General features: G+C 41.6%; 2 protein-coding genes across 8 annotated transcripts in view; one reads left to right on the plus strand and one right to left on the minus strand.

The window, feature by feature from the left end:
* The first annotated feature begins 911 nt into the window (after positions 1-911).
* On the plus strand, positions 912-11,172 carry ncoa5 (nuclear receptor coactivator 5). 3 transcript variants are annotated; one of them, XM_037100741.1, is made up of 12 exons: positions 912-1,059; positions 2,683-2,741; positions 4,176-4,448; positions 4,734-4,841; positions 5,781-5,844; positions 7,610-7,954; positions 8,046-8,164; positions 8,341-8,476; positions 8,632-8,834; positions 8,952-9,156; positions 9,298-9,389; positions 10,172-11,172. In XM_037100741.1, the coding sequence occupies exons 3-12, from the start codon at positions 4,280-4,282 to the stop codon at positions 10,735-10,737; spliced, it is 2,007 nt and encodes a 668-aa protein (XP_036956636.1). In that variant the 5' UTR covers positions 912-1,059; positions 2,683-2,741; positions 4,176-4,279; the 3' UTR covers positions 10,738-11,172. The 3 variants fall into 3 exon arrangements, with proteins under 3 accessions (XP_036956636.1, XP_036956637.1, XP_036956638.1); XM_037100742.1 differs by having other exon boundaries at positions 8,635-8,834; XM_037100743.1 differs by lacking the exons at positions 4,176-4,448; positions 4,734-4,841 and having other exon boundaries at positions 913-1,059.
* A 2,446-nt stretch (positions 11,173-13,618) lies between these two features.
* slc12a5a (solute carrier family 12 member 5a) overlaps positions 13,619-25,041 on the minus strand; it is a 152,714-nt gene continuing 141,291 nt past the window's right edge. For 2 of the 5 annotated variants that reach the window (XM_037100737.1, XM_037100740.1), the window contains 10 exons: positions 24,572-24,740; positions 23,899-24,094; positions 23,316-23,485; positions 23,076-23,207; positions 22,699-22,806; positions 22,091-22,216; positions 20,506-20,738; positions 20,247-20,261; positions 19,879-20,012; positions 13,619-17,640 (listed from right to left, as the gene is read on the minus strand). In XM_037100737.1, the coding sequence (XP_036956632.1) occupies positions 17,549-17,640; positions 19,879-20,012; positions 20,247-20,261; positions 20,506-20,738; positions 22,091-22,216; positions 22,699-22,806; positions 23,076-23,207; positions 23,316-23,485; positions 23,899-24,094; positions 24,572-24,740 (1,375 nt within the window). In that variant the 3' untranslated portion in view covers positions 13,619-17,548. The remainder of the gene's footprint in view (positions 17,641-19,878; positions 20,013-20,246; positions 20,262-20,505; positions 20,739-22,090; positions 22,217-22,698; positions 22,807-23,075; positions 23,208-23,315; positions 23,486-23,898; positions 24,095-24,571; positions 24,741-25,041) is intronic. The other 3 variants (XM_037100739.1, XM_037100738.1, XR_005075449.1) reach the window with 3 other exon arrangements.

Genomic DNA, 25,041 nt, shown 5'->3' on the forward strand with positions numbered 1-25,041 from the left:
GTTACAAAATATAGGCAGGAGGAAAAACTAATTAGAGAAGAAAATCTTATCCAGAATAGTGGGAAAATCTTCAGTGTAACTTGCTGTTGAGACAAGGCAGGGAAGGCAACTGTGGGCCATGTGGAGTACAAGGTTACATGTTGCTAAGACCACTGACATTAAGATGTCTGTGAGGAAACAGACAAAATAAAACAAAGAAAGCAGACAGGATGCAGTTCCAGTGTTCCAATACACACACTGTATTTGTTTCCTTTTATATGTGTGATGCAACAGAGCTACCTAACCCTACCAGCTGCCTGCCAGATGTCTACAATACCAGTCAGCACAAGTAAGACATGTTGTTTCGAGTGGATTGAGGGGATAGTACTTTAGCAGAGACTGAAGCCTCAACAATACCCTGTACTATTTCACAGAGGCAAAGATATAAAAATATGAGAGAATGTGATGACAAAGTTTGCTTTGTGCACATTGTCATGATAGATTTATTTTTTTCTTTACAAAATTCTGTCCAGTAAAACTTATTTTAATGTGGATACATACATGTATGTATGTGAGAGAACTGCTGTGAATATTTGCATATAGTATATTTTAGAGATCAGCAGAAATGCAGTTTTGTGAAACTCAAAAGTGATACAAGTAAAAAATAATGATATCACGTTATAATATTACGTTGGTAAAAGTGGAAGTTACCCATAGTAATATAACTTCAGTATGTTGTTGTTGTTGTTCTTAAAATGTGATGTTATGTCGATAAAATACATTTAAATCCACATGGTTTCACACAAGCAGTGGATATTTAGATAATATTGTGGTAAGTATCATACTACACAGGCTACTGAACCAGCTTGAACAGAATTATTTTGTGTTTTACAACCAGACAGCAGGGGGTGATGTGTGATTCATAGTCACTGTGCCCGCAGAAGAAGAAGATGAAGTGGCCGCCAGCTGCCGTAAATGCAGCAAAAGAAGAAGAAGCAGCTTTGTAAGAAGGTGGCGAAGTAGCCACGAGCTGTCTGTAGCCTTGAAAGACAGCAAACGGAGATAAAGTTCACGTCGGAGGTGAGTTCAGAGTTGTTCTTCTGTGTTGACTGTAACGACACGCATATTGAAGTCGTGCGCCGTAAGACAGCTAGCTGTGTATCGACGAAGCTGAGATAGCCGGCGCGCTACAACGGGTGCCGCTAGCTAACGCTAACGCTAGTGCTTTAGCTGCTTACATTACAGCTGTTAACGTTTTTTGGAGGTTTGCTCAAAATGGCTGCTTTATTTCAGTGTGTCTTCTTAAACATGTGATAGTAAATACATTGCGAATTTTCTAATTAAATAAATGAGAACCCGACAAGTTGCCCTTTCGTCTTGCTAGCTAACGTGCAGGCCTACATCGTGATCACATTTTAAAACTAGCGATTCACTTAAAACAGAGTTATGGCGGTTCATAGTACGGAGGTAATCTTGAGTTACTGTAACATACATTATTGTATCTGCTCCCATAACCTGGTACTAGTATCGTGTTGTCACATTACGCCATTTGAGCGCGACCGGTGTTGATCTGTCAGATATTTGGATTTAACATAGCTGGTGTTTCAGTCCTGTGGAGGTTTTTTTTTTGAAATGATTATTATTGTTATTATTTTATTTATTTTGTATTTTAAAGACATTTAGTTGTGATGCTCACGCACTTGTATCCAACGCATAAAGCAACACAACGCTTTATTTAGAGAGTATAGTGTTTACTTTAGCTTTCGTTAGCCCAACCTACAGGCTGCTCAAAATTATATTCCTGGTTTTTCATGTGCGCTTGTGGTGAGACCAAATATACCTCAGAGGAACTCCACCTCTGATCTATAAAAAGTTATTTATGTTGCAAACGTCACAAGCTGGTATTTCTCTTTCAACCAGATTAACTTTGTATATACCGGTCTGGACGCAGATCACCACGGCAACGGCATGTAGCGATGAAGCCCGTAAAAGCATAGTGGTGTGACCTGTACGGTTAGTCATAAAACCCGGAAATCAGTGAGCATTTTTACACACCCGGGTCTTTAGGCTTAACTTCTGTGCGTTTTTTAAAATTGTTTTTCGGCTAAATGTCTGAAACAAGGTCTGGTTACAACTGTTTTTGGATATTTACACCTTTTGTTATATGACACAAAATAAACAATTGAAATTTCCCCCAAAATACGTCATAGAGTGTAGTGATGACGTATTTTAGCAGGCTAAGCCGGAAGTTAGGATCGCCCTAGTTCCCTTTTGATCTAAAAAGGTTTATGGAACTTTTACATTGAATTTTGGGTGAATGCAAGTTTAATGTCTGTGGTAATGTCTTTCGTCTCATTTAGCCACCTGTTAGCATCCGTTGTTTTTCCGACACTTGATGCTCTTTAATTAAATTTTGAATATTTTAATGATGTATTTTATGTCCCAGCACAAAACATGTAACTATCATACACCTCTAGTAACCACAGACCTTATTTTAGACATTTAACCAAAAATCAATTCCAACACCTTCAAAGAAGGGAAGCAGATGTGCTAAATGATTTCCGAGCACTATGATTACAAGCTATACCACCTTATTCAGGTGGGGTGCAGGGAGTTACGAACAACATCTTGAAGCATTTATGAAGTTTTTTTTTTTTTTTTGTTTAGCTGCATAAAGTGGTTATTATTTTTTTTTTCTTTCAGACGCTTCAGTGTTGAAGGAAGAGGACACAGAATCCCAGGTCATCAGGGTCCAAATTAAGGTAAGTCAGAGGCTGCTCTGTTTAAAAGTATACTAAAAATTACATTTGCTCATGAAAATAATCATATTAAAACAATAATTCCTTTAATTTTGATTGTCTATTTGTAATATGTGTTTGTTTGGACTGAGTCTTAGAGTCTTTTTGCTGAAATCATTTGTTTCACATAAAAACCTCAACTTTTCCTGAATTTAATTTAATTTTGTTTGAACCTTTGAACAAAGGAAATCATTTCAATTTGTGCTTTTTCAACTCAAAGTCAGCCCATGATTTCATTTCATCAGTGCGATTTTCCTCAAGACGTCTTTTACCATTTCAAGAGAAGAGGACGATTTCAGCATTTGCTGCATTTCAATTTGCTGACAACGATGAGTTGTCTGAAGAGCTATTTATGTGAATTCCAACAAACCTGCCGGGGCACATTATTCTTGCCAAAAATAATTCAATAAATGATCATCTGCCTTGAGCACAGTGATACAAAGACATGATGGGAGCCTTAAATTATCATGAAAAGTTTTCATCAGTTTATCACCAAAAAAACATTTTTAAAAGTTAAAGTAGTTTATTACACTGCAGAGGAAATGCTGTGTGTATTTTGTGTGTATCTATGCTATATGCCCAACTTTCTCCCAACATCTGCAGTTGCGGTATTGTGCAAAATGTTTGCAGCATCATACTGCATTTCGTGAGATGTGTTTTCATTCTCAGTTTTCACTCCAAGAACTTTGGTCGGATGCCACTGAAAATTTATCCCAAGGAGATATTTTTGCACTTGGTTATTCTAAGGAAGTATTTTGATGTTAACACAATTTTTCTTCTGCTGAAACCTCTGGACCAAGTGAATGACTACATTAAACAAGATACTATCACACCAAGTTTTTATTGCGTTCATTGCGTTTATTTAATATTATTGCGGGATAGTTCTTCGTCTGCATTACCACATTAGATGAGAGGCCAATCTTCATCCCTGCTGCAGGGGGAAGACTGCCAGAAGTCCACCACATCACTGAATTCGTATGGCAGACTTGGGCTTTTACTTATTAATCATACACTGATTTCCCGTGTGCAATTCAAGGCAAGCCTCAAATGCGTAAAGCCCCAGTGTAGACTTAAATGATAATATAATGTATAGTTTATAGTGTACCATGTACTTTGTACATCAGGCACACTGAATTAAATATTGTCCTGCAGTGCAAATGAGCACCATAGAAAAGCAGGATGCAGGGCGCATTCAAAATAATAACACAGGTCTTGGAAGAAATTGCGATTTAACCAGCACTATTCAAAATATTTACATATGATACATTTCAGAATGAATTTGCCACAGCATTTCCCATTTTCTGAACTTTGTGACTTTGACCTGCAACTTGCTCTACTAAAACTTTTGATTCCTCCAAGGAATTTGATTTCTTCTCTTAACTCACTGACATGTTTCAGGACCGTGGACGACAATTTAAAGACGCGTATTCGTGAACAAAACAACGTTTTTCAAGCATTTGAGACACACGAAGAAAGAAACTGGTAAACCTTTGGAGCGAGTCATGTCTCACCGAAGAAGTCGCAGCTCATCACCAGGGCGTTATTCACGCTCCTGCAGCAGCAGCGACCCGAGAGATTTGGAGAGAAGGATATTTGTTGGGAATTTGCCGACCTCCGACATGGAAAAGAAGGATTTGGAAGAAATATTCAGCCCATACGGGAAGATAGTCGGTCAGTAAACGCAATATAAGCCATCAGTTGTCAATTTCAATTCATGAGAATAGTTTTAATCAAACGGGCTCTCCCTGAACATCACAATCGGTGGAGTATTTCAAAAGTAATTTAAAAGTGCATTTAGATGTCTAGTATAGTTAACTTTTATCTCCAATAGCTGTGTTTTTTCATGAATTGCAAGCATGTAAAATTTGTAATGATGTGGTTACTAATAGTCTTTTTAGAGTGGGTAAATGTTCTACATAATAATCCTTTATACCCCTTAAAATGCTCCTCTTCCAGGCGTTTCCATGTTTCGTGGGTTTGGATTTGTACAATTTGAACGCATTGAGGAAGCCGAAGCTGCAAAGGCGGCCCAAAAGGGTCGAATATATAAAGGTTATAAAATAGGTAAGCCTCAACTGCCGTAGGTGTGATTGTTTGGCCAAAGAGGATAGCTTTGTGCACTGCAAGCAACAAAAACAAATTTTTTTTTTTTTTAAAGATAAAAGTTAATTTTATTTTTGTGGGAAAAATGATAGGTGAATTGGCATGATGGCTAAAGTGTTAATCCTGCAGATGGTGATTTGTGTTAAGTTAATGGTTTGAATAGTCAAGCATAGAAAAATCAGCAGTTATGTTATCTCAAGGATTAACACTTTACCCATCAATTCCTGTGGATAAAGGTTGTTAATTAAAGCTAGATATCCTTTTTTTATACATTCAGTAAATGACGAAAATGGTTAAAATGCAACCCTGTGCTTTCCCACGGCTAATCTCACAACTTGTTTGTTGTGCGTCTTGACTTGGAACTATTTTAGATTGGATAAACGTTGATGATTTTTATACTTTCTCCTTTCTTTTTGTCGACATGTTACATTATTGGCTTGCAAAGCAAATAAACAAGTGCATTATTAAATTCTGGCAAAGCCTGAATCTTTGAAATCTCTTGTTTTATTTGCACACTTGGTATTTTCTTCATGAATTCAAATGTCACTAAAAGGATTGTTGTGATTTAGTTCATCTCTAAAGGCCAAATTTCAAGATGATATTCTAGTTAACGTGTTCAAATTATGCTAATGTTTTGCCAGTTTTGAAGGAGAGAAGAATTCCTTAATTTCTTGTTCACCATAAACTAAAATCGACAGATCTGACATCTCGATTTGCTGCAATTTTTTTTTTTTTTTTTGTATTTCATTTCGTCCAGTTTGGAAGTTCAAGTTCGGATAATGGTGCTCAAGTTTCATTTGGATCGTGGAATTGTTGACGCCGCCACTCCATTCTGCGTGAACGCATAAACTGAATTACATGTCACTGTTATGTTCAACGTTTGGATTGATTTATTTTCAGATGTAAATATGGCAGTGGAGCGACGGCAAGCTAAACCGCAATCCCAGCAGAGCCCTCCACGAAGGTAAAGTAACGCGAAATGGGTGTGAAGAACTACCATCGCCTCTGAGGTGTCGGTAAAAATCAAAAACAAAAGCGTGTAACTCCTCACCTGTCATTTCCACCGGTGGTGAAATCTGCTTGATGGAAGCTGTCGTAACAGTCATTGGTTTTGTGGGACAGTCAATACTTCACCTGAAATTAAAACATCTGTTGAAATAAAGACAACAGCCATATGAATGTAATTTAGTGTCTTGTCTCAAAGAGTCTTTCTTATGGCTTTACAAATGTTCGAATACTTTGCGTGACGTTCATCCTACCGCGTGCCTATTAGGCAGGTTCATGTCCTCCAACATGGCCTTTAACTAATGAGATGTGTGCATTAAAACCAGCTTCAGGGGAGTCGTTCCTCTGACTAAATTTTCACATTAATGTTTTCTCACCAAAACATTGTGTCTGTGCTCGAGGTCTGATAACCATGTTGGATGATTCCTTTCTTGAAACATCTGTGGAACTGCTGCATTTCTTCACATTACCAACAACAACTAGCAATCCGTGAAATAACGTAAAACCATCAGCAGGATTGTATCACGTCGCCTGCTCACCTGCACAAGAAGCCAACACAACGTCCTGCTCGGTTCACAAAGGTCCGCTCTCCAAAATGATGCTCCACATTGCTCAAACATATCATGGGGTACCTTTTTCTAAAAATCAGAGCATTCCTATACTACATTATTGAAAGTTGGCCAGTTGGTTTGTGTGGGCTGAAGGCAAAGATTTGATACTTCTGTGTGGTGTTACTGTAACCAGCACACAGCTGGCCACTTTGATCTAACACTTGTCCACAACAGATGATGCCATATGTACTTCAAAACATCCTTCACATCACTAACAGGCTTATTTTGTTGAAATTCTGTTATGGGGTGTGACATTTGGATCAGAAGATCACAGACCACAAATGATGCGCAGCAGAAATGTTGGAAGACTAGTTTAAAAAAAAAAAGAAAAAAAGACAAGCCATCAAAGCAAATCTGTCAAACTCAGGAGCCTGTTTTGAAAAAGAATTGTGGTACAAAATGGCCTTGGAAGGCCACAAAAAATGAGCATCCACAACTTTAACAGCACTCATCATGATACATGGATACCATCAGCCAGGTCACATTTTCACGATCGTAGTCATGAAAGTCGCAAGTTTTCTTCGATGCATATCACATCCCTTGGGACCGCTTCATACATGGAAATGGTTGCATTTTCAAAACAACTGAAAATAATTTCCGTTTTGAAAACTAACTCGTACGCCAAAATTCAGAAAACATGCAATTTTTTTGCACGTGAGCAACCTCATACTTGCTGCATTGGAATGCGGCCCACTGGAGAACAAAACTCAAACCTTCGTAAGCAAATAGAGCTAAAGTTGCACAATTACCCACCGTGTCCAAAGAGGTTACACGACCAAGGTACGGCTGGATTTTATGGTCAGTAAACCTCAAATGGTTGACAAAACGATATTGTTGCGTATGCGGGTCACTGGACATTTTTCAAACGATCATTGATGAAAGGACGCTTATCGGAATCACCTCCTGGATTGAATCTGTGCTAGAGTCCTTTTGCGTTTCCTGTCGTTCTGCTTCGGTTGTGAAATTAAATATATGCCACCAGCGTATTACATTTAGAATACCATCTGTAGACCTCTCTTCATCAGTCTTAGAAGTTCCTACAACCCTTTGTGCCATTTCATAGGCAGCCTAAACTCTAACCTTCTTTGCACTAATGGACATGTTCTCTCTCAGGGCCCCGTACAGCAGTTACGGGGACAGCAAAGAGCCCCGACCTCGGTCACGGTCACCTGTTTATGGGCGTGATAGCCGTGAGCCCCGGGACAGCCGTGATGGACGCGATGGTCGTGATGGTCGTGATCCTCGTGATGGTCGTGATCCTCGGGACAGCCGCGATGGCCGAGACCCGGGCCGAGACCCTGGGAGAGACCTGGGCAGAGACCCTGGGAGAGACCTGGGTAGAGACCCAGGCAGAGAGTCGAGGCCAGGTGGCCACACTCGAGACCCTGATTACCGGTACCGCAGCTCAGAAAGTAGAGACAAGGACCTCAGAAGCGACCCACGGGATCCAGCATACAGGTGACTAATGACACACAGCCCATTAGTTGGGGGTCCAGAAAAGTCAAGTGGTTACACATTTTCCTGAACCTGAAATGTTTCCATACAACAGAGACGACTATGACCGATACTACCGCAGTGGCAGTGGTGCTGACGACTATTACCGGAGGAAGGATGCACCCTACAGGGACCCTTACAGAGACCCCTGGAATGGACGTCGTGAGCCAGAAGGTATGTGGACTTCATCCAGGTTCCTCTAACATAATACAAGTTATTTGTAACTCAGCAGCCGCACTTGAGCAGAATTATCTCAGTCTTTGTTAACAGGCTCTTTTTGGCTCAAGCTTTGTATAAAAATGCAGTAAAGCATACTGTCATTAAATTTCCTATCCACTCGATCTTCCCAGCTGTTGATGAACGTGCTCGACCAGAAGAGCGTCGGCGTAACGAACTGTATCGACAGTACTATGAAGAACTCCAGCGGCGCTATGACACTGACCGTCCTGTTGACTGCTCCGTGATCGTCGTCAACAAGGCACAAAAGTATGTCTACTCTCTGGACTACGAGCAACACAGATCTGGGACCTGTGATGTTTTCGTAAATATTTGACCAATACATTGGATGTTTTCATTTCATATTGCTCCTGTGTGTGTGTGTCTGTCTGCCTGCCTGCCTGGACTTGCTTTAAAAACAACTGTAGGGAGTATGCTGAGACGGTCGGGCGGAAAGTCCGTGATCTAGGCATGGTGGTGGACCTGATCTTCCTCAACACAGAGGTCTCACTAACCCAGGCGCTGGAGGATGTAGGCCGAGCCCGTACTCCTTTCGCCATCATCATTACCCAGCAGCACCAGGTTCACCGGTCCTGCACTGTCAACATCTTGTTCGGCACACCGCAAGGTAACGCAAGATGATAACGTGCGCCTGTTGGTTGATGGGGTCACTTCAGATCACCTCAAAAGTAAGGAGGAACAGCAGGTCAAAAGTGTATATTTTTGTGTGTCCTTATTGCTGTAGAACATCGAAACATGCCAATGCAGGATGCCATGATGCTGGTTGCCCACAACTATGATGCCTACAAAGTCGAAAACCGTGAAAAGGAACGTGAGGAGATTGCCAGAAAGGCAGCCAAGATGGCGGACGATGTGTTACTCAGGGAGCCTGACAGAGAGAGCCACCCCATTTCTGTGCTCACAGCCATTACACTGCTGTCAGAAAACAGGTAATACACGGTTCTGTGATACCTCGATTACGGGGTGCATGTTGCTAAACTTTGACTCTCAGTCCTTTTTTTGGCTTCTCAAGCACTGTTTAAAAATTCTCCACATTTGAAATAATCTTTTCCTTTGTGGTTGCTGGGTAGGTTTGTAACTCCAGAGGAACTGGATGGTCTCACTGCGTACCTGAAGGATAAAAGAGCCAGGCTGCTACAAAGTGCCGCAGATCCGCTCACAGGTAAATGGAAAAAGTGTCATGAAAGGATAGCTTCACATTTTTTAAGAACAATGCCCAAATTCCCGTATTTGCATTGAATGTGTGTATTTTATGGCTGTAATAAGTCCATATTTGCCCCCGAAGTGATCCCCAGCTGTCATTTTAATGCGTAACAATAGGGCTGTACCATGTCAACTGAAGTACAGCAATAGAAAGTTCAAGTTCTTGCATATATGTTGACAACATGAGTTGAATTTTAAAGAAAGTTGAATTAAATAAAATTAATTTAATTTGATGAATAACTTAACTTAAATCGAGGATTTTGTTAATTATGACAACAGATATTTGAAAACCTTAACGGAAGCTTTGAATGGGGCCTTTGGTATAAAACAGAATAACATTCCAACGTTGATCTGACGTTAAAGAGGTCTCAGCAGTCTGAGTTAGACGAAGCAGGCAGTTGTTTTCCAAAGTTTTAAATTAAATTTCCTTGTTGTGTCATTATACCGTCAGCGTAGCTCAGCAAGAAAATGCTCTCATGGTAATTTAAATTGAGGGAATTTGCACTTCAAAGATTGTAAGCCTCATTAACTTCAGCTCAATTCAATGCATTTTAAACAGAAGGTTGGATTCTGTCCGTCATCTTTCATTGAAATTGTGTAAGTTCCTCCCCCCCCCTCTGCCAGTATGGCAAGGCGGAACAATTACAGCAATCAAACAGTTGAATTTCTGTTGCAATATTGCTCTACTTTTCTGTGTTTTCTGTTGAGTGCAGTTTTCTAACTGAACCTCTCACCCCACAGCTCCAGTCCACGTTCCAGCTGCTGCAGCAGTTCACCACGACATTCCGCCCTCAGCTGCCGGACTGCCTCCTCAATCACATTCTGCTCATACGGCGCCGCAGTCCAGCCACCTCAGCCTAACGGCTGGTTCAAGCACCACAGCCAACCCCAACCATCAGCAGGAGCTGCAGGCTAAAATCCTCAGCCTGTTCAACAGCGGCAGCGGGGGATCGGTGGGCGCTGGTGGACCTGCTACCTCTCAGCAGTCTACCTACGGCTCCCTTGGCCCAGTCACTTCCCAGAACCCACCCCGCCAAGCAATGCCAGGCCTGCCTCCATCTGGATCCCAGGGTTATGGCACCCCACCAGGCCGCATGCCAGTTGCAGCAGGTGCTCCGAGACCCCCCAGCTCTGCTGGTATCAACTTTGACAACCCGAGTGTGCAGAAAGCTCTGGACACCCTGATTCAGAGTGGGCCGTCCCTCAACCACCTGACAGGCGCTGGTGCCCCTCAGCAGCAACCCCCCAGGCAGGCCCCTGGGATGGGCCCTGCCCAACCTATGTCCATGTACCCCCGACATTACTGACGGCTTGTAGTGAATTAATCAGTTCTCCTAATGTGAGATCCACTTTTCCCCCTGCATCAATTGGCACCACATCAGTTGTGTTTTTAAAATTTTCCAGCCTTGTATAGGTAGACTGTAGGGAAGTTTTGTAAAAGCTTTTTAAGTTTTTATCGTGTTCTTGGTATTGTGTTCACTTCATTCATTTTGACAACTAATCCAGACTCCCTAAAGGTCTGCAATGGTTATAAAGCCAGAAGATAATTATTCAGTCTTCTTAAATAGGACACTGTGCGGCATGAAGTGTGTAAAGTATATTTTGTTTTTTGTGGATTCCTTCTTTTTCCAAACATGATCGGTTTTGTTTTATAGTTTTTTAATTTGTAACATTGTTAAAGCAAGACATGATTAAAAACTCAAGACACAATTGCTGTAATAAAATGGTATTGGTTTATTGCATTTTGTGCTGACAAATCTATAAAATGGAACGGGTATCGCCAGAAGCCATAGAGATATAAGCATTTGAAATGTAAGATAAAACTACTTTTTCCTCTTTTTAATGTACCATGAAACACAATAGAGAATAATACATGTTTTTTTTATTTTAGAATATTTAACTTACACTGACACAAAAGAAACACCTCCACACTAACTGTATTTGATTTATTTACACGTAGCCCCCTCCCACCCCCGCCCCCAGCGGTTACAAGTGCACATGTACACACATACACACTCCCACAGAACTGAAAGGAAACACACTACGGCTTTACCATAAGACCAGGTACAGTATCAAGGAAGAGTAATGAACGGTTCTGAATGAAAAAGAAAACATTTTCATTTCACTGAAATTTGATACAGGTGTGTCTTTGTGTGTATGCTGTATATATCATCTATATCTACATCCATTACATTTGTCAAGCATCCATACAAAATGTTTCCCACAACTCCAGTGAATTAAAACCCTGGACAGTGACGAGGAACCTGCGTATTCAACGAAATACTGCACTTTTAAATGCCAAAGTGTTAAATTAAAGATACAAGGGACATACTGGGCTAACTATTCCGGAGGTTAGATGAGATGATCGTTGGCACTCATGGTGGCTAGCTTAGCTTAGCACAAACACTGGATGTCCCTATCCTGACTTTGTTTACAGTAACAAAACCTGTTTTTTACATCTCTAAAGCCCAAAATGTACAGTGTTTCAAAAACCCGTAGAAAAACCAAAGTGTAAAAATGATAAATCGTCATTTTATGAGCAGTTACAAACCAGACTGTTTCTTGGTCGGGACCAGTAACTTCATGGAGTCTCCGTTGGTTGCCTGGCAACGGTAAAAAACCAAGCTATAACCTAATGCCAATCTGTAAAACGGTCTTTTATCATTTTTACACTTTGCTTTTTGTACATTTAACAAACCAAATATAAGCTTGTTAACTACTGTACTTTAGAGATGTTAGTATATCTCAGCCAGGTTAGTGGTTTCCAGCCTTTCTGCTAACACATGGAAAGAAATTTTGAGTGACTGGTAATATAAATACTTAGTCACTGAATCATTATTATTAACTGAAATGTTTCTGGCAGACATCAAATAGTGTATTTGGAGGCATTCCTTGTCACACTCTGAAGCTCTCAAAGTAAATTTAATCAATCAAAACAATATTCTTTTTACCTGTTAACTCATAAATGCAATAACTATTTACTTGTCCATGTCTAATTCACTGGAGCACACATTTACACACTATCATTTATGTAGTTAACTGAAATATACTTTGGTTATCAGTTTATCTGCAGATAATATTTGAAACAATGAGAGGACCCTGTCAACAAATCCACCATAAAAATAGAATCTTGTACTATAATAATATTCATGTTGGATACAATGATTGGCCAGTCCTAAGGAAAAAGAAAAAAAAAATCATACTACTAGAAAGAAAAGTTTCTGATATAAACAAAACAAAAACCCCAAAACTTTTATACCACAAACACCCAATATATTTTCAATACGCCTTGTTCAGGGTAATTGCATGCATGCACTGAGTTACACAACATAACTGGAACGGGACTCTGCTTGCACTGCATGGATAGCCACTTGACTTATTCTCATCTGACTCCCAGAGATCGACTGTGTGAAAATGTAAGTGCAGCTGTTGCTTTTACCTCCAACATCAGGCACGTCTGCGTTACGCTTCTGTGATGATACACCGAAGAGTGCGATCGTGAGCTCGGCTACAGACCGTGCCCTCTCTGCCATAATCTGGGATTTGTTTGGTATTTTGTTCTGTTGGTGTCTTAACAGGACAGCCTCCTCAACCCGGTAACAGATGTGTTTCAGAGCCCTTAATATCCATTTAAGGATGGAGACTGGGTAATGATCACCGGCAAGTTTGTCTCATGCTACAGTTGTGCAGGCGAAGCATCTGATCTAACTCATGGATCAGTTGGGGGGGAGAGGGGACGTGCTGGTTTCAGAGTCGACTATGTCGTGTGGTCCAAGCAGAGCCGGTCGCCAGGATTGGAAGCGCGAGTTTTATATTCTTTGATCATTTTTCAGAATTATACTGCAATCACATTTAAAATACAGAGCTGGGGTGGATTCAGTGGCTGGGATGGGGGAGGCCTGGGATTTTTTGGGGGGTGGGGGGGGGGTGAGGGTGGAGGGTGGTGCAGGGGGGGTGGAGGAGGGATTCTGGGAAGGCTCACCTCACAGATTGAGTGACAAGCACTATAAATTTAACAGTTACTATTATTCTTTTTAAGAAGTTTGGCAAGATAAAGGAAAGAGTGTGATGCATGCTTAAATGAAGGATAGGATGTAAACAAAGTCAGCAGGTAGGTCTCTGGATTACCGCAGTTCAAAACTGCCGCAAGCTGACGGGAATTAATCATATATATATAATTTTTTTAAATTTTTTTTTTTTTTATGGTCTGAAGCATCAGACCTTCACAGCTGGCTGTAATACACTCGTGTGCCACCAGAGATCACTGTGGGATAGAGTCTGTGCAGAGCAGGCTGGCTCTTGTTTGACCTCCCACCGCTGCAGACTGATCCTGTCACAGAGGACCCCCCTCAGTGTAAAGTGCTTCACTGTCTCAGCCACATTTGGGATGAACACTGTAAATCTTTACTGTCCGTAAGACCTGACGACAGACATTCCGATGAAATAAGTGACTGCTGACACCCTCCGGTTTGTTTTTATAGAACGAAATAACAAAGCTGTGACAAAAATGAGAAATGGACAATGTGAGAACAATATTGCACGTAATCTTTACAAAACTCTAAGACTTTGTCCACAGTGATAGAACAGTGTACAACAAAAGACAACACTAGTCGGTTACAGTGTCTCTGACTTTAGTGATATATATTTACAAAGGTGAAAATGACCATCTCTGAGGCCCAGTCATTCGCAAACTCAAAAATCTCCTATTACGTTACATAAGACTACTTGAGCAAGATTGAAATATAACAAGTAACAATATAGTGAACTCATACTTTTTCTTATTTTTTGCAAAAGACTTGTTTTCAAGGTCTAGCCGTGTCTCTCCGGAAGTTCTCAAAACCTGTAACCCAGCGAGAACATTTGACAACCTTTTTTTCAACCCCCGCTCTGCACCTTGAACATGTAAGTCATCACTATAGAAACCACTAAAACAAATATTGCCACAGAGTACCATGCAAACAGCAATTATAAAACATTTATAATTCAATAAATAAATTCATTTCCAATAAACTTCTCCAATAAACATCAGATATCTTCTCTTTTGAATAAATTTTTTTTAAAGGCTCAGTTGATGCAGGCAATGTTGTGGAGACAATCCCAAAATAGCCATGTTCTTCAAAAACTGATTTTTAAACAACCCCGTTGTCAGAGTTAAGTGTGACGCGCGTGTCAAAGAAAAAATCTTCTTCACTCTGCACCCTAAAATCTTTGAAAACTAGGAGTGGCTGCTTCTTAAGTATCACAGGCGACAAAGGTAGGTGTGTTAAAAATTTGCAAACAGCAACGTTTGGCAGAGATATTCATATTTATACATATTTTGGTGATTTCCCTTTTGAGATTTCTTTAAGTAAACTACATAAATCAATAATCTGTTACTTTTAAAATTAGCTCACTTTACTAATGGGTTTAAGAGATGGTGTTAATCGAGAGAGCAATTTCTTTTAAAAAGAGGATATACGGGTGGCAGATTTGCCCTCAGTCGTAATATTGCATCAAGTTATTCAGTATAGATAATTATTAAAACAGAAAGCAGAACCCTGTCCAACGTTTACAGGTACAGCCGTGTCTTGTTTGACAACCACCACCATTGATATGTATGTCTATACCCTTTTCCACTTGATCATTAATGTTGCTTTAGTTCTATTTACAGTACAAATAAATCTATTGTTACTAGCAGCATTCACAACATATGGTCAGACATTCAAGCAACACTAAGAAACATTTAATACTGTTTTTAAATAGTTCTAGAAACTAATTTGTTTTGCTTCCCTATATTGTATATACTGTATATATATACGTTATTTATTTATATTCATATTTCTACTACAAGTGCAAATGACCAAAAACAGTTTCTTCAAGAAAGAAAGAAACCAAATCAAAGTAAAGTGACAGCTGTCCTTGGTCAGAGTGAGATGATTCTGGGTTTTTTTTTTTTGTTTTGTTTAAAGACTTACGAAATCTACATATACAAAATATATGTGTAAAAAAATAAATAACATGATCACATGAGTCCGGATTTCAACTATTGCACATTCCTTTCCAAGATGCACTTCTTTCTTTTTTTTTGTTTGTTTAAAACCTAAATATGATTTGCTCACAAGTCATTCAGTCAGGGACGTGTGTGGCTCAAATCTTCAAACCAATCTAGAGGATATAAAATCTCACTGGAGAGTCTACTGCATAGAGTTCAGCCGTGTGGACAAAGTGAGTTTCCTAGCTACAGAAGCCATTGTCCTCTCTGTTATTTACTTTAATACGAGAGACCCTATAAACAATCAATCCATAGATGTTCAAACTCTTGCTGATATGATGACTTTAAATCTGGTGGGTTTTTTCCGCGGAGGTCTGAACATTTACTCCTTCATCATCTACAGGGTGACTTTCCAACTGCAGCGTCAGTTTCACGTCGACACCTCAGGTTGTCTTTTTTTTTTTTTAGCACACTTTGTTCTCTCCAACTTAAGCAATAGAATTTTTTTTTTGTTCACTGTTTCCGTTTGAAAAATACTTTGATATGGCACATTTAATGTATCTAAATCAGGCAAAGGAAAAAAAAAAAACAACGATATATCTTCGAGTGACAAAATGACATACAACTATTTCATCAATATGTGTAACTTCTGTCTATAAACATAAATACATATTTGTTCTCTAGATGAAAAAATAACATTTAGTATTTTATTTTTTCTTCATTTAATGAACTTGATGAATTCATCAAAATTTCACGTGTTGCACAGTGGCGGACAGTGCAGGTGCAGTGCTTGTCGAGGTTACAATGACAGTTACCATTGTGACAGGAGCCTATGCCATCCAATAAATAAATAAATAAATAAACTTTTAAAAACAGCATTTTTTGTCGAGCTTGTCCCCTCTGAACGAAGGGAACGTTTTCTCTCCACTAGAAGCTTTTTAGTATGTCACAAAAATACTACACTCATACTGAACAACGCGTCAGAGCTTGTACATTATTTACAGTGATCCACACGAGGGGTCGAGGGGTGCTGGCAATGATAATCTCCTCGGGGAGGGGGGGGCGGCGGTTTGTACTGTCTCCCCATTCTGCTGTCACACCAGCCTTCTGCTAGGAAACGCACTATTCACAGTTTAATTACGTGTCAATCTCTACAGACTAAGCTAGCCTTGTTGGATTCTTTATTTTATTTTTTTGGCACTAACAGTGGCCACAGGGATAAACAGCCACTAAGAAATGAAAAGGAGGAACATGATGGCACTAACAGAACGAGTGGAGTAAAAAACACACAGAGTTATAAGGATGCCATGCTAAGGTTCGAGAGAATACTGCAGGTTTGGATCCACGTGCCTTTTTTTTCGGTCTTCTTTGTGAGATTTCACAGTTCATACCCAACGACTTCTATTCTCCTCCTTCCAGCTGGTGCTCCTGACCGTGGGTAGCAGTGTCTTTTTGCCTTGAAAGATAAATCACGTCAAAGACGACAGGCTGGAGCGCTGTGGGAGGTGTCCGATCACAACGAGGGGAACTAAACAGACAAATCCTACACTGAGCTCATGTCAGCTGGCTCTCGTTCTTTCCGAGCAGAAGCCGCTGCTATGCCACATTTGTATTAGAAAAAAAAAGCCCCAAAACAAATAAGGAAAACAACGAAAACAAAGAATCTGCAGAGATTTAGACAAAGACGGACACACACATGCATGTGCGCTCACACCTCAGCTAACAACCCGCACCCACCACCTCCTCCTCCTCCTCCTCCTCCTCCTCCTCCTCACCGAGTGACTCTCACTCTATGCGAGTTACTACAGTAGATTACAGACTAGCAAAGAAATACAATGTCGCTGTAAGGACAAATCTAGACAGCATCTAAAATGAGTCTAGAGCCTACGCTAGTTATAGTAGCTTGCTGGACTAGTATGAAGGGTGTGGTAGCTGAGCGTGTGACACTGCTCATTGGTCTGCTGGGGATGGAGCTGAGGGAGAGGTGCTGAAGCTGAGCTGGGCTATTGGTTGGGTGTGAGAGGACTATCTTACAGAAATAAACGACATAATGATGAAGAAGCGCTGATGAGGGGGTGGGAGTACGGGTGACACAGGAACATGGCTGAGGGGGGTGGGAGGTGGTAACTGGGGAGGGGACTGCTTTTTCAGGAGTAGATTGTGATAACCTCACGGCCGCCTCCGCGGACCAGGAGGACCCGGTTGAGACCATCAGTGAGGACCTCGAGGAACTCCATGTCTGGAAGAGAAGAGTTAAGGGAACCAGAGGAAGCAAATGCAGCATACACTGTGTCCACAGGTTTCCTGGGGAGGTCATGAGGGAAGGGATTCTGGGTAATACTTCTGACACAGCTGCGGCACTTTTTGAGGTTTTAGAAGTGTTAGCTAAGAGAGCGAAGCAGTGATAAAAGTGTTGGTAGTTGCAAACCTCTTCATGATTGAATGATCCTTCGTACCACTCACTCAAAGAAAGAGGATTAGTGTGCTGTTAACATGGAAATCGCTGTTTTTTTGTTTAGTGGCAGGACACGCCACGAGTCACATCCATAATTTAAGAACCACGAGGGCTGGGAATACAGTGGATAAGAGTCTTACATCACAACTCATTCGCATTCTTACCGAGAGTTAAGTATAAAAAGATCTTACATCTGTACAGTAAATACGAAACTAGAGCCAGGAGACGGTTAGCTTAGCTTAACTAAGCATAAAGACAGCTAGCCTCAATCTGTCCAAAAGCACCTAAATCCTTCAAAAGCTCACTACTGAAGAATTAATAGCTTGTTTTTTAATTCAGACAAGTAGAAAAATCACAACTTGTGGGTTTACGGGAGGTTATGTGCCAGAAGCTGTCACTTCCTGAAGTACATTGAAGACTCAGAGATACAGATATCCAGATTTTCTTTTTATCTTTGGACAGAGCCAGAGTGGTGTGTAACCTCACATAAAATGTGTTTGCACTTTGGCTTTTGTATGGTGTAAAACAAGCGTGTTAAACCCTTGAGCTTCAGAACCTTTGGATAGAGCCAGGCTGTCTTTATGCTAAGCTAAGCTAAGCTAACCAGCTGCTGGCTGCACCTTCAATCTGAACCTACAAGTTTGTAGTTGTATCGTTCTTCTCATCTGTTGGCAGGAAAGCAAATACGTGGATTTCCCCAGATTATACTTCCCCAGACTTCTATAAACTATATAATTTAGTTAGCCGGATAACAGCAGTAGATAAATCGGAACAGCTTTCTTTACTCCAGTCCACATTCTGTGTTTTAAAGTCGTCTGGGATTCTGTGATGAGACAGTCTGTTGTTTTCTGTCTGCTGTTTTATTCTGCTGTAGTAAAAGTACAAGTTGTCTGATGTTACGACAGAATGGCAACGAATCCAAGTCCTAGATTTACTCTCCTATGAGCTCTATTCCGTCTCCTCGGGAAAATATCTGGTACTTCCTGTAGCTGTTTGGCACTGAGAAGGTAGTGTACAGCCTGAAAACAGCTGCCTGCTGCTGGAAGCAGCGAGCATCAACCAAAACAGTAAATCTACACTTCATAAAACCAGAACTAAAACTTAAAGACAACTCACAAAAGATAAAAAGCAACTGCAGTCTTCTAATAATTCATATCACACATACAGTTCTCTAGTGATACGCTGTAAAAATACTCATTACTGCAGCTTTAAATTGCTGTGAATACTGGATAAACTCTTCAATCACTGCCCACTTGCAAGGGATGATTTAAAGAGGGCTACAAAAATGTGGACAGTCTCAGAAACATATTTAATTAGGCTCATACAATTGACTGTAACTGCCAAAAACCTATTGGAATCGAACAGCACAAGTTATTAAAAGGAATGAAAAAAAAAACACCTGCAAATGTTATTTAAAAGGTCTGTTGGCTGCCTGCAATAATACCGCCTGCTTATAAATCCTAATTAGTTCTTTACCTCTGATGCCATCTTGCTCATATTTTCTGATAACAAATCACAGAGCTATTTTTATTTCTGAAGCCAAGTCAATTAACTTACCGTCTCATACTGCAAAAACAAAGTCAGAGCTTAGAGGCTCGAAGGTACAGTTCACCCCAGAATCAAAAATAAAATTTATATACAATTTTTTTTGTATCTCATTTTTTACCTGTGGTGCTATTTATCCATCTTGATTAGTTCGGTGTGAGCAGCTGAACTTTGGAGTTATCTATAGAGACGTCTGCCTTCTCTTGTATGTGATGGAACTAGATGGCACTCGGCTTGTGGTGCTCCACGCTCCAACGAAAAATCATCAGACAACTGAACAAATACCAACTTATTTAACTGCATTTAAGCCTCCAGTTGGGCTCATATTAGTTAGTTGGAGCCCTCTGAGTTGGAGCTGTCTAGGAGCTGCTACAGAAGCGCGTCACGTACTTCGTACTTACTTCTGTTTGGAGGGACTGCAGCTCTGTCTCTAACCTCTTCTCTCAGTGAACCTACTTCTGTCTGGTTGAAGGATACAGTTCTCGTCACCTGTCCGGTTCCTGGGTGGCCCGGGCATGTTGAGGAGGACAAGCTTGGCCTCTGAGGACTTTTTGATGATGACTTCATTCAGCCGGAGCGCTGTGTGCATGCGTCGCACGTTGGACTGGTTCCTGAGTGAAGACAAAGCAGCAGGAGATGAGGTCAAACTGCCTCACGCTGGTGAAGGCGTAGATACGCACTATTTTAAAAAACATGGTGTGAAGCATTTGGTGACTCTAAGCTGGTCGAGGTGACGGATGCTCATTCACACACAAATATTCCATCTCCATCTGCTCATGTGGCCGAATCGGTCAGTATGAGATGTGAATGGACTGAAGGAGGTTCATAGGGACTTCGATACTTACAGGTTCTCCCACTCACTGCAGCATGGCAAGAAGAGAAACACATGATTATCAGTACTAAGCTACACTTGTTCATTCACTGTGAACCTAAATCCAAGTTAAAAAACCTTATAATCCTTAAACAGCACTGTGGCAGACATCTTTCGGTGCCATATTGAACAGAAAAAAGACTCCGGAGACTCGAGGCTCTTTTTGTCGGGAACAAGAAGGTAATTCACCTTTACAACAGGCCAAGGTTCAATGAGCATTTCAAAGCACTCACGGCTTCATGTTGAAGATGTCTTTGATGCCCTCTGGTGTGGCTGCACCAGGCGGCTTGGCTGGCTCGCCATCGCACTTCTCAGTCCAGGTCATCTGGACCTGCTCCCCGGGGCTCTGAGCCCCCTCTCCGGGGGTCAGCGGGGTGGCTGGGGTTGCGGGGCTGGTTGGGGTGGTATTGTCATGGATGAGCTGGACCTGGTCAGGGGGGGATACAGGGGAAGAGGCCGACTTTGACTATGAGACGAGAGGAAAAGACGACGGATGTGGATTTACATGTACATTACATGGGAGGTTGAAAGAGTCACGGTTGAGGTGGACATGTAGGAATGCAGGTCAAGTCACAGAGAGCCACAGTGTTTGACAGACGGGGAGGAAACAGAAGTGTTATTAAAGAGCTTTACGTTGTGTTCTGTTGTGTAGAAACATGGGCTGTGGTTGAGGCAAGGAAAATTAATCTTTATGACGTTACCTTAAAAATAACCTGCATTTTAAGTACAAGATGCAATCAGTTCAACAGAACTAAAACAATTACTTTGATGAACATTAGTGCATTAAAGGAATAGTTCAACATTTTAGGGCACAAACTTATTCCCACTCTATCTGAGATTTAAACAAGAGGATCAACGGCACTCGTGTCTGTAGTGAAATATGTAACGCTTTCCCGCTGTTTCCAGTATATGTATGTTTAGCTAAACTAACTGGCTGCTGGCTGTGAACCTTATTTACCAGACAGACATGAGTAAAGGTATCAATCTTCTCAATAACACTCAACTCAAAGTCCATCACTCCATTTTCTTCTGCGTTGCCGGCGTCGTATTGTGGTGGAAGAATGACTAACCATGGTATTCTAGACTTCCATCTTGCCAGCAACACTCTCCAGTTTGTCCTGGGGGATTCCCAGGCATTCCGAGGCCGGATGGGATAATCCTCCAGTGAGTTCTCGGCCTGCCCTGGGGTCTCCTCCCAGTTGGTTGTGCTTGGAAAACCTCCAAAGGGAGGCGCTCGAGAGGCCCCTCTGATCAGATGCCTGAATCACCTCAGCTGGCTACTTTCCACAGGAAGGAGCAGGGACTCTACTCCGAGCGGATGTCCAAGCTCCATACGCTCTCTCAAAGTCTGAGCCTTAGAAAACATATTTCAGCTGCTTGTATTCGCAATCTCATTCTTTTGGTCACTACCCACAACACATGACCATAGGTGAGGGATGGAACGCAGATCAACTGGTTCTGCCAGCTTAGCTCCCGTTTCACCCTGACAGTCCAGCACAACACCGACCCTGCAACACTGCTGACGCTGCACCTAACTGCCACCATCTCCCGCTTCACCTTCCCGTCACCCGAGATACATAAACTCCTTTGCCAGGGCAAGAAAGTGAACACAATTATTTCCCAAAATGTCGAACTATCCTTTTAAATGAATCTGATAATATCAATTCTCCCACTGTTTTATCCAGTGTTTGTTTATCACATTTCATCTCACCACTCAATCTGTCACTTTCTTCCCTTTGTGCCTGCTCTGTGTTAAATCACCTTCTGGTGAGCATAAAAATGAACTTCTGAGTTCAAACTGAGGTAACTGCACTCTACCTCTTCCTCGGGCTTCTCCTCCTTGCTGGCTGCTGGCGGGTCCTCTGTCACACTCAGCTGGGTGGTCACAGCGGCCGGGTTCTTACGGCGGATAGACCCTCGGGATGAATCGGTGATACTCTGGATCTGTAAGGACACAGGAAAGGAGGGAATGAGTCATGCGAGAGGAGAAGTGTTCAGAAACAGACAAGAATGTGTTTTTACAAGACGTTTATTTACAGCAAACCGAAGTGAGGATAATTCCATTGCTAAATTAAATATATTGACCCGGAGAACCAGGCAATCTTACAGTTCAACGAAGAGTGTGAAGGAGGTAATAATAGTAAAACACTGAAATCAATATCTTTTATTCTTCACAGTTGTCAAAACACCATGGCACACAAAAGCAAAGCAGAGTTGCTGCTGTGTCTGCAGTCCACGCTGATAGAAAGGGTAAATATGCTGCCCCACTGCTCCGCTGCAACCGTACTCGCGCTTTTGTCCGGAGGGGCTTATGTGTCATGTTCAGTCAAGTCAAGTCAAATCATGCCAGGCCATGCTAAGTTGGCCCGTCAAGTCATGTCAAGTTTATGTGCGCATCTTTTTCCAGGGCAACAAAACTTTCTTACCTCTCTCTCGCGCTCGGTCTTGGTCAGGTTGATCTGTTTCAGCATCTGCGACCGTTGTTCCATCACCAGGGTCTTCTCGTAAGTGTAGGCTGAGATGTCACTGTCGTGCTACGACAAAAGAAACAGACAGTTGATTTTTTATTCACATTTATTCACCAACACATTCACTGTCAAAACCCCACATGAGTATCTCTGTCCCTGTTGACTGTGTTCATCCACTCTACAGGCACTTAGGTTGAAGCCTACTGATGCCTTAACAAACTCTATGTATCTCATGCGGTCCATCTCCTTAATCAGCAGGTTTGCCCCCCCCCCCCCCTTTTTTTTTGCCCAGGAATGCCACTGAGATCGAAGTGGTTAAAGACATTCAAGCTCACCATTTCTACAACTTCCACCATGGCATCAATACGGAGGTGATAGAGGAATGTGGTCAGGTCCTTCTTCATCTGGATGCTGTTGTCGTCCATCTGGGCCACGGTGAAGATGCGCATCTTGCACTTCCTCCAAACCTGAGCAGCAAATATACATAATGTTAAGAAATTGGGTAAGAAACCTTTTTCATGAAGTGTGTATTTTGTTAGGAGGAATTTAGATTTTGACTTCTTGCTGCACAGTACCTTGTGCTGGCGGAGAAGGAAGGGCAGCAGCATCAGCATGCCTCCATCGTGGACGATCCACCACACGTCAATGTGACCCTCGGTGAAGCGCTCTCCATTGGACGGGAAGGCAGCGATGTTCTTCGGGACGAGCAGAGCCAGGTGAGCAGCGGTGGTTTCTCTGACCAGCTCTGCAGAACAGACACACAGAGAGGCACAAAGGTGCTGGTCATTCTACTGCTACAGACTATCTCCTCGGCTCTTTTGTTGCAGCTTCAATGGCAAGCTTTGACATTTATTAGCTTTGATTATATTGTATTTTTGAGGAAGTTTGTCACTTCATCTTTTGACATGAATAATCCTGCTGTCCATGAAACATTCCTTCTTTTCTTTCTTGCTGTACTTTTATTATTAGGGAGATTTTATTCTCACGTTCCCCTCAACAGAGGTTAAGTAGCAGGATGAGCGTCTCAAAGCTGCAGCTGGTAGGAAGTCTCGCTAAGATACTTTACCCTAAAACCCGCCTAAGGCATAACCAAATATTCTGGATTTCAGCCATTTTGAATGGATGATTGGTTTATTTTATTTTTTTTCATCGACCCACCAACAAAGTTCCTCCAGGTCTGGTGTTCGTCTCCTTGCTTCCAGTTGCGTGGCCAAGACACCAGCACAGCGTTATGTTTCAGGCCTCCCAGCCCACTGGCCTGGAGGAGGTGGGAAGTGGCATCACGCAGGTTCGACGAGACGGTCGCTTGACAGAAGCCCTTCACCTTTTCGGTCTCCATCAGTTTACGGAGCGCCTAGAAAGGCAAGACAGGGTAACTGTTACCAAGGTGCGGAGAACAAGTGGATATCTGTATGTACCTGCAGACATACTGACATTAGAGAGTCAAAAAATTAACGATTGTCAGTGTGTTGGCCGATAAGCTTATAAACACAAAATGTATCATTAAAACCTCAATGATCTTTCAGTTGTGGTTATCAAATACATGTGACAAGGGTGTAATGTAATGGAGGAGGGGTATTTAAAGTTTAACAATACGTCAACTGCACCGAAACAGGAAACAAATTCATCATCAAAATCATAAATTGATGCACTATATTTGGTAAAAAAAAAGTTTTCAGCACATATTGAACAACTTATACGCTGATACCAATGTAACTGTTATAGGCCAATATATCAGTCGTACTCTCTGTGTCAGCTCAATTGTCAGCTCAATTCAATAAAACAAAAGAACAGAATTTGTAAGAGCTTTCTCTTCTTTGCGGCTCCCTACCTGCTCTGCACGCTGGGTCTGTTCGTAGTTGGCCAGGAAGCTTCCCTCTAGAGCCGTTCCAACGATGGTCAGACCTTTGCCCGCCTTCAGCTGGTTGGTCAGAGAGAGCAGACGAGGCTGCTCCACGTTCTGCTCTGCGTCTGTGCTAACCAGCACCAGCAGCTGGGGCCTGAAGATAGACGGGAGAGACAGTGAACAACAAAAGTAGAGGAAATCGAATGCAGAGCAGTTGTGAGGATAAAAATGTCAGAGTGGGCAAAATCACAGTCCTAGTTGGAAAGAGAGACAAGAAAAAAAACAGCGTGACAGGCTGACGTGTTAATACGAATTCAGCACTTGTTGTCTGACAGCTGTGATGAGGAGTATCACATTAACCCAAACAATGGCTCAACATGAACAGACATGTTTTTAATTACTATGTTAATTAAAGCCACGATAAAACAATATAACGTGTGATGTTGTGATTATGT

The sequence above is a fragment of the Acanthopagrus latus genome, chromosome 6, assembly GCF_904848185.1.
Source record: "Acanthopagrus latus isolate v.2019 chromosome 6, fAcaLat1.1, whole genome shotgun sequence".
NCBI classification, from domain to species: domain Eukaryota; kingdom Metazoa; phylum Chordata; class Actinopteri; order Spariformes; family Sparidae; genus Acanthopagrus; species Acanthopagrus latus.